At 45.4% G+C, this 12010-nt stretch overlaps 1 protein-coding gene across 1 annotated transcript; it reads right to left on the reverse strand.

The window, feature by feature from the left end:
* Window positions 1-419: 419 nt before the first annotated feature.
* On the reverse strand, window positions 420-5790 carry LOC309970194 (interleukin-36 gamma-like; the record flags this gene model as incomplete). Its single annotated transcript, XM_082852458.1, has 5 exons — window positions 5752-5790; window positions 5156-5217; window positions 4564-4671; window positions 3717-3856; window positions 420-629 (listed from the first exon to the last, which is right to left on the reverse strand). Exons 2-5 carry the CDS (start codon window positions 5196-5198, stop codon window positions 420-422), a joined length of 501 nt encoding a protein of 166 aa, XP_082708584.1. The 5' UTR covers window positions 5199-5217; window positions 5752-5790.
* Between the last annotated feature and the right edge of the window lie 6220 nt (window positions 5791-12010).

Raw genomic sequence — 12010 nt, forward strand, 5'->3', positions numbered from 1 at the left:
GATTATGGGAAACGTAATCCCATTAGGAAAGGAAACAAAGCAAAACAAGAACAAAGATCAGCTCCATGCTAGTCCCAGGATCTCGGGTAAGACGGGTGAACTCTGAATTCGTGGTGCTTCATAACCACCCCTGGGACAGGTGTTTTCTGGGTCCCGATGTCCGTGTACAGATGGCTTGAGAGATGTACAGTTTCAGCTTGAAAGGAGAGCCACACGTCACCGCCTCCCTCCTGCTTTCGAGCCCACATTCTATTCCTTGGGTGCCACGAGGTCATTGCTTCTTCTCCGTTCATAAAATAAGATGAGAACAGGGCCAAGCCCACCTCTCAGCATCAATGTGCAATGACGCTGAGAAAATCCAGATGAAGACACGCTGAGAACGAGAAATTATAAGACCAAGCTGCCACCTCTAGGCTGAGTTAAATCCTTAAATCTATACGGAAGGCAGTACTGTACATTTTCCCCAGGTTCGAAGTGAGAAAGATGGGCTGGCCTTGCTCGGAGGAGGCGATGAACCATTTGGGAAAGGCCACGGACTCAAAGGTGGAGGTACTGCCTGTCCGGCCATGGTAGAAAAGGAAGGGCTCCATGGGCTCAGGTCGGTTGTACAGATCCAGTATTTTCTGGTCCTGAAATGGGACAGAAAATGCCAGAAGGAGAAGCACAGGCTGTTAGAGTAGTTCAACATTACTTGTACACAACATGTAAATGTTCCCAAGTTTGAGCAACCCTATCCGTCTATTCAAGCAAGCCTAGAAAAACCCATTTCAAAGGAACAGCAGAGTGAGCACCCATGAAATGTCACCTTCCTGCCCCCCACCCTCAACTCCAGAGATGGCATGGAGTGACACAAGGCACAGGTTCATGAACAAGTGGCCACCCTTGAATGACAAATTGGAACTCTCCCCGCACGAGAGGCTGCGGGGACCACCCCACCCCCAGGAAAAGGAAGGAAATGCAAATTTGCTGCAGGAAGCCAAGGTCTTCCCTCACCAAAGCTGCATCCGTGAGAGCCCCCCTCCCGCAAGAACCACTGCTCTGGCAAAGGACCGCCAGGGCAGGGGTGTTTGGGTTTCCAATTAATTGCCAAACATATGAGAAAGGTCAGAGCCACGAAAAAGGCACAAGAGGGTCTAACAAATCGAAGGGCTTGCACTCAAAAAAGCAAAGTATATAGAACAATCAGAAAAGGTTTCTATATTGTATATAGAAGTATATTTGTGGATGTATGTATTTATATATTCACATATCATTCTATTTAGGTAAGATAAGTATTTCTAAGTAAATTGCATTATGTCCAAGATTCCCCAAAGAGACACAAGAATGGTCCATAATTCAGCCACATTCCACCCTGAGTAGGGGGAATTCTCCCAAAAGACTCCTTTATTCAGTTAATAACTTCCAGTTAATCTATCCAATTCTTTGGGCAGCCAAAAACCTAGGATTCATCCTTGATATTGCTTTCTTAGATCCCTCCACATTTAATCCAGCAGCAAGGCCTGTGAGTCCTATTTCCAAAATCTTTCCTGAACTGATACACTTCTCCCTCCCTCCCCTACACCTGCTCCATCCTTACCACCCATTCTCCACAAAGCAGTTGAGCTAACTGTAAACTGAAATAATTGAATAAATAAGATCACGTTACCTTCCGGCTTAAATGTCTTGAATGATTTTCTAATTATCACAAAATTCAAAGTCTTAACAAAGCCTGCAGGGTCAACACCGTGCAGCTCTTGCTTACAGAGCTGAAAATGTACTGTTCGGTCCTCATCTTCTTAATCACACTCCACATTCACTCTGTCAGCAAAGCCCATTGACTCAACTGAAAATATTTCCAGAATCTGACCGTTTTCTTCCTACCTCCATGCTATCCCCATATCTATCAGATCACACCTGGATCACCTCAAAGCCTCCAACAGGACTCTCCCATTTGCCCTTCACACGCGGCTATCAAGTAGCGGACAAAATAATCCCTGGTGGTCCAGTGGTTAAGAATCTGTCTTACAATGCAGGACATGCCAGTTGGATTCCTGGTTGGGGAACTAAGATTTCACGTGCCGCAGGGCAACTAAGGCCGCACATGGCAACTACTGAGCCTGCGGGCCACAACTAAACAGCACATGCGCCGCAACTACTGGGTCCGGGCGCTCTGGAGCTCACGCGCCACAACAAAGAGCCCTCGTGCTGCAACGAATGATCCCGCACGCCGCAACTAAGACCCAATGCATCCAATAAATAAGTAAGTAAATAAATAAATAATTTTTTAAAAAACAATATGTCCGTTCATGTCACTCTTCTATTCAAAACGTTCTAACAATTTGAATTGATTGAACCTGCCCTCACTGGACACTGCTGGCTCACTCCTTTGCCTCCTCTCCCATCTGCTAAAATCTCACCTTTGCGATAATGCCTGCTGTACTATTTACCACACAGCCAGACCCCAGCTGTTACTGGCACTGCCAGTCTCTTAACCCGGCTCTAATCGTTCTTTCCCAGGAGACATAACACCCTTTCACATGCCACAGATTTACCCATGATTATACTTCTTGTGGACCATTTCTCCTCTCCCACTAGAATGCAAGCCCCAGGAGGGCAGGACTCTGCCATTCTGTGCACTGATGATTCACAAATGCCCACAACAGTGCTGGAGGCCAGTAAGAACATACACATTTGCTGACTTGGATTATATTGAGTTGAATTAAATTGAATTGCAGTAAACAGAAGTTTCAGAAACAAGTTTTTACTAACAGGCAGTTATAAAGAAGAAAAACGCAAAACCAACTAGAGAGCTTGAGAATTAGCATAGTAAAGACTGAAATTTCATAAAAACAGAATAGAAAGATAATGTAGCAGATAATTTAGCGTGTGAATTAAAAGGTAATCAGGACCTGGGATGTTGAACCAGTGAGTTCTCCCAGAATGCAACATGAAAAAAAAAAGGACAGAAAGTATGAGAAATCAGGTGAGACATTGAAGTGAGATCTCAAAGTTCCAATAACTGATGAATAGGAATTCGAAAAGGAGAGGGGAGGCAGAATGAAGGAGAGAATATACTTGAATAAACATTCATGGAGACATGGATGGACCTAGAGTCTGTCATAGACAGTGAAGTAAGCCAGAAAGAGGAAAACAAATATTGTATATTAACTCATGTATGTGGAATCTAGAAAAATGGTACAGATGAACCTATTGGCAGGGCAGGAATAGAGATGCAGCTGTGGGGAATGGATATGTGGACACGGGGGGTGGGATGTATTGGGAGATTGGGACTGACGTATGTGCACTGCCATGTGTAGAACAGATAGCTAGTGGGAACCTGCTGTATAACACAGGGAGCTCAGCTCGGTGCTCTGTGGTGACCCAGATGGGTGGGACGGGGGGTGGGGTGGGAGAGGCCCAAGAGGAAGGGGATATATGTACACACATAGGTGATTCACTTCGTTGTACAGCAGAAACTAACACAACATTGTAGAGCAACTATACCCCAATTAAAACAAACAAACAACGGCTAGAATGTCTCAATATTCAAGAAAGACGAGCCCTCAACTAGCGAGGGGCAGTCTATTGCAGGCGCGTTATTCTAAAGGAGGAAGGGATAAGTATGCTTAAGAACAGGAGGATATTTCTTTTTTAATTATAAAATTAGATTTCCTAACAAATCAACTTCTCAGAAAAGAAACTGAGGTTTTTCTACATTATTTTTCTCAGTCACTCACCTTCAGCTGCAATTTGGGCTGTCCTCCGACGTCCTCACAATACAGACACATTTCTGGATTCTCTATTCCCAAATAAATGGGAACCCCTCTGTCTTCCTCAACAGAGCCTGGATTCTTGCATGGCATAACAGTGACAGTGACTGTTAGATAAGAGGGGATATGGTGTCAGTGCCCCTTTGGAAGGCAGCTGTGTTCGCCACATACCACCAACGCACACAGTCCGTGCCCTTTGGAAGTCAGGAAAGACCAGGATCTTCCAGGTAAGGCTGGAAGAGATCTTAAGAGCATAATCCCTACTACCCCAGACCCACAAAGTGGCCAGCCCCATATTCATTCATTCATTCATCCATTCACACCAAGCACTAATCACTGCCCTAAGAAATGGAGCGAACACAAAGAGTTCATCAGAGGGCAGACGCCACCCTTGAGATTTTCACACCTCTGCTTGAACACCTGGAGGTGAGAAGCTCCCAAGCAACCCCCCTGAGCCTTGGAGAGCCCTGTTCACTGACAAGTATTGCCTAATGTCCTGTTGAAATCTGCCTTCCTGTGCTATCCAACCCATTAGTCCTCTTAGGACACCAGAAGTCTGGCAGAACAAGCCACTCCTCTTCCCTAAGACAGGCCTTCAGATCACTGCTCCCCAGAACGCCACTCCACTCTCTCTGCTCTCTTTGCCCTGGTCCAAGACACCCCTTCCCAGGCAGGTGTGGAATTCTTCCCCCTCCAGGTGAGCTCTGTTATAAAGCCACACTTTTAACCAAAGGCTGGATACCAGTATCCCAGCCGCAATGATGTGTGGGGGATCACATCACAAAGATCAACCGCATGGTGACCGCTCACCTACCTGGAGTCACACTGTTGTTCAGTGGAGCTGTCACGAGGGTGTGACCCTTAAGGATCCACGCCTGCTGATTCAAGTCAAAGCATTCTCCAGTCAAAGGCTCATCCATTCCTATTTAAATAGAAAAGAATAGTGAAGAAACACGATTAAGGTTGCTTTATCAGACGCTAGGAGAAAGATTATCTACTCCAGGCCTTTCAGGAAGGACGGTTCAGGGTTTACACATCAAAACTGGCAGCTCTCACATGGCCCATCAGCTCAGCCTTTCTTTCCAGTAAAACTATGAGCTCTGGTGAGGAGGACAAGCCTGTAACTAGTCTAAGAGTTAGACCGTTAATGAGTTAAACCCTCATCCCCATAAGGACACACGTGTCAAGACCCAGCTACTAACTTTGACAGCCACTTTGTATTGGGCCCAAGGCTAGATCTAGAGCTGCAGCAGTGAAAAAGAAATGGTCCTCACCCTCGCGGTCCAGTGGGAGATGGACAGCATTTGGTGGTAAGGTCCATATACAGGGAGGGGCAGAGAAGGCTGGGGTGTCCAGAAGAGACAGGCATGAGTGTCCCCAGCCTCCAGACCCCATCCCAACATTACCTGTTATATAGACTGGTCCAGAGCCTTCCATAATTTCTGCCATAGCGGGGTTGTCTCGGCACCTGTGAGGACATTGATACGAGATCTGAGTCTCAGGAGACATTTCCAGACCCTCCCAAGGATACTGGTTCTTAAGGTCCTGATTCTGGGCAGGGAGCTGGGAAGCCTGGCCTGATACCAAGCCCTCATCAGAAGATCTAGGCCACCTCCTGGGACAAAACTTCAAGGCAACCTTAGGGAGGGGTATCAAGCAGAAGTTTCCTCCACCCAGAGATCCAGCCAGGGACAGTGTCCCCCTAGGGGTTCCAAGGCCAGGCATGATTTTTGACCTTAAATACCCTACAGTTCCCTGATGTCTGTGCCTTCTCCTCCCAGCAGCCCTCCCCACTCCCACTGGCAAATTTGTCTGCCTGGGAACAGGGGAGGGACCCGAGCCAAGGCAACTCTGCCAGGATCCTAGCAGCTCCCCAAGTAAGAAGCAGCCAACTCTGCACAGGACAAGACATGGACCCAGCCTGGCGTGGCTCCAGCCCTAAACACAGCAAAGAGGGATGCGTAAGAGTCAAGGGACCTTCCAGCCACCCGCTGGCAAGAACCTTTATCAAAAGCGCAGGGGACTGAATCGCAGCTCAAGCAGCTCCCGAGAGCAGTGACGGGCTCTGGTGGAGTGGGGAACACTTATCTGGAGAGCATAGGGAGGAGCCAGCTTCCTCAGCGGGGCGTGACAATCTTACGACATGAAAGAAGAAGGCCAGATCCTCCTGCCAGAAGATCCGGTGAGGCTCAGATGAAGAAATCACGGCATCAGTATGAGGAGGACCTGTCTGGGCTCCCTGAGAAGTAAGCACCTAGCCAAGCCCTACCAACAGGGTTAATGACAGACCCTGGGTTTCTCAGGAAGGGGAGACTGAGGGACTTCCCCAGATCCCAGTTGCCCTGCTGTGTCACTCTGGAGCTAGAACTGGACATGCAGGCTCTAAGTGAAGGGAATCCATCACCTGGGCCCAGGAAGCCTACCCACTGCAGTTTCACTAAGAGAGTCCTGTGACGGCAAAATTAGCTGTGGGCTCAGGCAGGAGCTATATGGCATTTCTGGCCACCCAACTGTTCCACTTCGGTCTGCCCGTGAGTGGAGGGTTAGGCTAAAAGTCCCTCCCCCACTCTCTCAGCCCCTCAGAGATGCACCTGTATCCTCTTGGGAGCCACAGGCATTGAGCAACACACCCTTAACTGAGATAATCCTGGTCTCTGCTACCCCCAAATAGAGTGGACTCCTGACCGGCCCAAGGACTAACGAGGTAGGTAGTGATTTCCCCAAAAACTGAGCCCCAGTTGCCAACTTATCCTTCACCCTCTGTTCCAGTCATGCAGGCCATTTGTAGGTTCTCAACAAATGGTAAGTTATTTTTCTATATGTTTGTTACACACACACACACACACACACACACACACAATCTGCTGAGGTCCCACATAAAAATTTTCTGAGACGAGTTAACTTGACTGAAGTGAGTTTCAGAAGGCAGATTAGAAGCACCTACAGCTTCATATTCACCTGGAAAAAAAAGTGCAAAGAATAAGACAGAACCTTCCAGGCAAGCACCTCCATGAGCCCCTCTTCCCAACCTTGAAAAGAGTCTCCTTGCTCAGCCTCTCATACATTTCACCCCAATCTCCTTTTTGGCCTTAGAGGGACATAGTCTTTTCCTGTTGAGACCCCAGTCCCATCACTTTTGGTTTCTAGAGTTCGGTCAGGAATTTAGACACTTCTGTTCAAAGCCAAGCTCAGCCCCATCGTCACCCCTTGAGTCCCCTCCGCCCAGCTGAAGAGTCTCTCCATTATGCGTCAGTCAACATATCCCCTTTCTTGGGATGCTTACCACAAAACAGCATCGAAAAGGCTCCATCTTCTGGCCCCCAAATTCCTTAGGTCTCTGTTTCAATCAGGATCCAGTCTGGAAAGCAGAACCCACACAAGGAATTGCAAACAAAGGGAATTGAACACAAGAAACTGGTAACACACATGTTAGAAGGCTGGAGAGTAAAAAGGATGCCCGAGGTATCCCAGATAGCACCCAATGTGGGAGGGCCCAAGGGACACAACGCAGACAGCTGTATTTCCATTGATTCAAAAGCCTTTCGGAGCAGGTTGGTGCTATCACATGCAAGAAAGTAATAGTCACTTAAAGAAGACGGAGGTCATGACATTTTACAACGGCTGTGGGACCTGGGGAGAGACGGTGTTTTCTATTCACTTCTTCAGCAGGCTTTATTTGTCTGTCCTCCCAGGCTGATTAATAGCAGGGCTGATTTTTTATTTTCAGTTCTGAGCAAGTTTTGACTCTCAGATTCTGACCTTTTTCGGAGGGGATGGGCCTGAGGGGGGAAAAAAAGTGGACGCTAAGATCTACTATTAATAGTTTTGTTACTTTTCACCTGAGTTGGTAAATTATTTAACGGAAGGGTACATGTAAAACTGGCGAATTCTGAATAAGGCTTGTATTTCAGTTAATATTGCAATATCAATTTCCAGGGTTGTGACAACGTACTGCAGCTGGGTAGAATAAAATAATACAATGTATATTTTTTAAAGCTTTTGGGGGAAAAAAGGGGCGGGGGAATTCCCTGGCTGTCCAGTGGTTAGGACTCCACACTCTCAGTGCCGAGGGCAAGGGTTCAATCCCTGGTCGGGAAACTAGGATGCAAGGAAGGAAGGAAGGAAGGAAGGAAGGAAGAAAAGCTTTGGTGTATAGCTTGGATTTTCCATGCCCAGATAAAGATCGCAAAAGCCTACGTATGATGGTGACACGTGTCTTCTTTCGCCTCAGCCTCTTATTCCACTTGATCTTGACGCTTTCCTGGCTCCCCAACCTTCAGAGAAACCAGCATTCCCAGAATGATCAGCCATCTGCATCCATTCTAAAGTGCCCAGTTTCAACTTTAGTGTGAATGAGTATCAGAGAAATGAGAAGGAATAGTACTGATGATGGTAAGAAGGAAGAACTGAGCCACTGGGGTGCGTAACTGAAGAGCAGAGAGCCCATCTACTAACGAAATGGACCAGAACTTTTGTCTTAGAGCAGAGTGGATGATTACATGATCCCTTAGCTCTATTTGAGAAGACTGTTAATATTCACGCTGATTATAAGAAGTAAAGAATGTGGTTTATAAACATAACCCAGTTTGCCAGATTCCATTAATGTTTTATTGTCACCTAGAACAATGAAAATTACGCACACTGTTAAGTGTGGCTTGAATTGAATTCAAGTAAGTATTCATAAAGCCAAAGGTCCTAGACATGCAAATAATTTGAAGAGATCACTAAGGGATCACTAAGTCCAGATTCCAATTTCCAAGTTCTAAGATAGCACCATCCACCCTTGTTTGGTAACAAGTCCCACCAGTCTGCTCACTTAACATGTCCATCATCTTAATAAGTCGAGGAAACATCCATGGAAACCACTGGAATCTCTAGATCTCTTCACAATCTCCGCAATGACTTCTTCATGTAACCAAGTTGACAATCACAAGTAATAAAGCATGAAGCAGTAGAGGTTATCTGGCCCCCACAGTGGACAAATACACAGAACCAAATTCATGGTATCCGTAGAACTAGGCTTAATCCAGGGCTCTCTGCTGCAGTGTTCACCAGTGCCCTTGGGGTTCCTAAGAGGACCAAAGCCACTGTAGCTTCGATTCTATCATAGCTACCTTCAGGCAGGACTGGCAGCCTGGGCTGGGTATTGTTACTGGAAAAAAACTGGCACTCACCTTGGTTCAACTAATGGGGCAACATAATACGTATCATGAACCACAAAGAATAGCATGGAGCCTTTGGTACTCTAGTCGATTTGGGAAAATACCAAGGAAATTCCCAGGGCAGCCTCTGCAGTACACACTGTACCCAACATGGGTGGGATGATGTAGTTGAACTTGCCCAAACCTCTGCGCCTCCAAACAGCCCAAGCCCATTGTCTAAGACTTGCATCCCTGTGCGCTGACCTATCGCATCTCCCCAAAGCTAGTTTCTCCATGAAACCCCAGGTTTTAGGAGTTGGGCCAAGATGCTATTTAACAACTTCCTCTCTCTCATGAAAATGAAGGACAAATGAACAAAAATAACTTCCAAACTACTCACCAAAATGGCAGAAATAAGTAGAAGCATTAAAAGCACTAAGACAGGGCTTCCCTGGTGGCGCAGTGGTTGAGAGTTCGCCTGCCAATGCAGGGGACACGGGTTCGTGCCCTGGTCCGGGAAGATCCCACATGCCGCGGAGCGGCTGGGCCCGTGAGCCATGGCCGCTGAGCCTGCGCGTCTGTAGCCTGTGCTCCGAAACGGGAGAGGCCACAACAGTGAGAGGCCCGCGTACCGTAAAAAAAAAGAAAAAAAAAAGCACTAAGACAAAAGAAACAACTACACAGGACAAACATAAAGGGGTATTTTTCTAAATTTAAAACAGCTATTGACCAAGTTGTACACTTACGATGTGCAACCAAAAAATAAAAAGCAAACAGTAAAACTTTAATTGGACAGCTTGTGGTACAACACTTAAGGAAAGGTTGTAAGGTTAAACGCCTAAAGTTTGAAATTCCCATACAAAGAGTACTTTTAGCCTTTGCGCAATGATCACACAAAATGCAAAGCCATGAAAGAAAAGATGGTAAGGTGATCATCATCAAAATTTTAGAATTTGGGGCAAACTTGGACAAAACACACCATGGAAGAAAGTTAAAAGATAAGGTACCTTTGGGGCTTCCCTGGTGGCACAATGGTTAAGACTCTGCCTGCCAATGCAGGGGACACGGGTAAGATCCCTGGTCCAGGAAGATCCCACATGCTCACAACTAACCCACGAGCCACAACTACTGAAGCCCGCGTGCCTAGAGCCCACGCTCCGCAACAAGAGGAGCCACCGCAATGAGAAGCCCGCGCACCACAACAAAGAGTAGACCCCGCTATCCGCAACTAGAAAAAGCCCGCTCACAGCAGTGAAGACGCAGCACAGCCAAAAAAAAAAAAAAGAAAAAAAAAGTAAAATTAATTAATTAAAAAAATTTTAAAAAGATAAGGTACCTGGGAGAAAATATTTGCAACACGTCTAACAAGCTAATAATTAATATTCAAAGTTTTTAAATTGTTCCTACTAATCAGTAAGAAAAATGCAAATAATTCTATAGGAAAAATGAGTGACAGATGTAAAAAGCATTTCACTGAGAAGAAAATGTAAATATCCAGTAAGTAGAAGTAATTATAGTTAACCATACCAGTAATTAGCAAGATGCCAATCAAAGCAATAATGAAATTCAGTTTCCACCCATCAGGAAGGCACAAATTAAATAGATAATAGGCAATGGTGTGAGGAAACAGATTCACTCACTGGATGGATGGATGTGTGAATCAGCACAGCCTTTTTGGAAAGCAATTCCTCAGAAATTTAAAAGGTAGGTACCCTTGACCCATCAATTCTACTTATGATAATCTATTGGTTAAGTTACCTTCAGCTTCAAAAGCTAGAAAAACCCAATTCAAAGTGGCTAAAACAATAAAAATACTTACTAGAGCACATGATTGAAAGCCCAGGAGTAGTATAGGATCATGGTTGCTGATGTGATAGTTCTATGATGTCAGCAAGGATCAGCATTCTTTTAATTCTCTCTGAACTGACTTACATAACATAGGGCCAGTTTCCTTCAAGGCTGTAAGATAATTGCCTTTGACCATCAGAATTGCATGCTCATTCATTTATATCCTGCAAGGAAAAGAATGTCTCTCCCACATCAAATTCTTTCAAGAATGTTTGGGTCGGGCTTCCCTGGTGGCGCAGTGGTTGAGAATCTGCCTGCTAATGCAGGGGACACAGGTTCGAGCCCTGGTCTGGGAGGATCCCCTATGCCGCGGAGCAACTAGGCCTGTGAGCCACAACTACTGAGCCTGCGTGTCTGGAGCCTGTGCTCCGCAACAAGAAAGGCCACGATAGTGAGAGGCCCACGCACCGCGATGAAGAGTGGCCTCCACTTGCCACAACTAGAAAAGCCCTTGCACAGAAACGAAGACGCAACACAGCAAAAATTAATTAATTAATTAATAAACTCCTACCCCCAACATCTAAAAAAAAAAAAGAATTTTAATGTTTGGGTCAACTTGGGAGCCATGCTGTGTCAATCAGGTTCTAACAAGCAACATAGGACGCATTCAAATTTAGCAATTTGAAGTAAACGTAATGCAGTTATTTACAAAGATGTGGGCAGAGGACAGCGAAATCCCAAGGCATAGTGCAGAACCCCAGGGCTGCTAACAGTAGGATACACCCTTTACCACCCATAGGCTTGAAGGGACAAGAGGAGGAAATGATTACCAGAACCCACAGAGAGAGCTTTGTGGAGAGGGCCATTTCATAGGAGTTATGACCTTTGTCAAGAAAACGTCAGGCAAATTTGCAGCAACATGGATAGACCTAGAGATGATCATACTAAGTGAAGTAAATCAGACAGAGAAAGACAAATATCATATGACATCGCCTATATGTGGAATCATAAAAAAAAAGATACAAATGAACATATTTATTAAACAAATAGACTCACAGACATAGAAAACAAACTTATGGTTACCAAAGGGGAAAGGGGGGAGGGATAAATTAAGATTTGGGATTAACAGATACACACTAGTATATATAAAATAGATAGACAACAAGGACCCTATGCATAGCACAGGGAACTATATTTCAATACATTATAATAACCTATAATGGAAAAAAATCTGAAAAAGGATATATATGTGTGTGTGTATATATACATATATGTGTGTGTGTGTATGTGTAACTGAATCACTTTGCTGTACTCCTGAAACTAACACAACAT

Source organism: Leucopleurus acutus (assembly GCF_964270905.1).
Source record: "Leucopleurus acutus genome assembly, chromosome: 12".
NCBI lineage: Eukaryota > Metazoa > Chordata > Mammalia > Artiodactyla > Delphinidae > Leucopleurus > Leucopleurus acutus.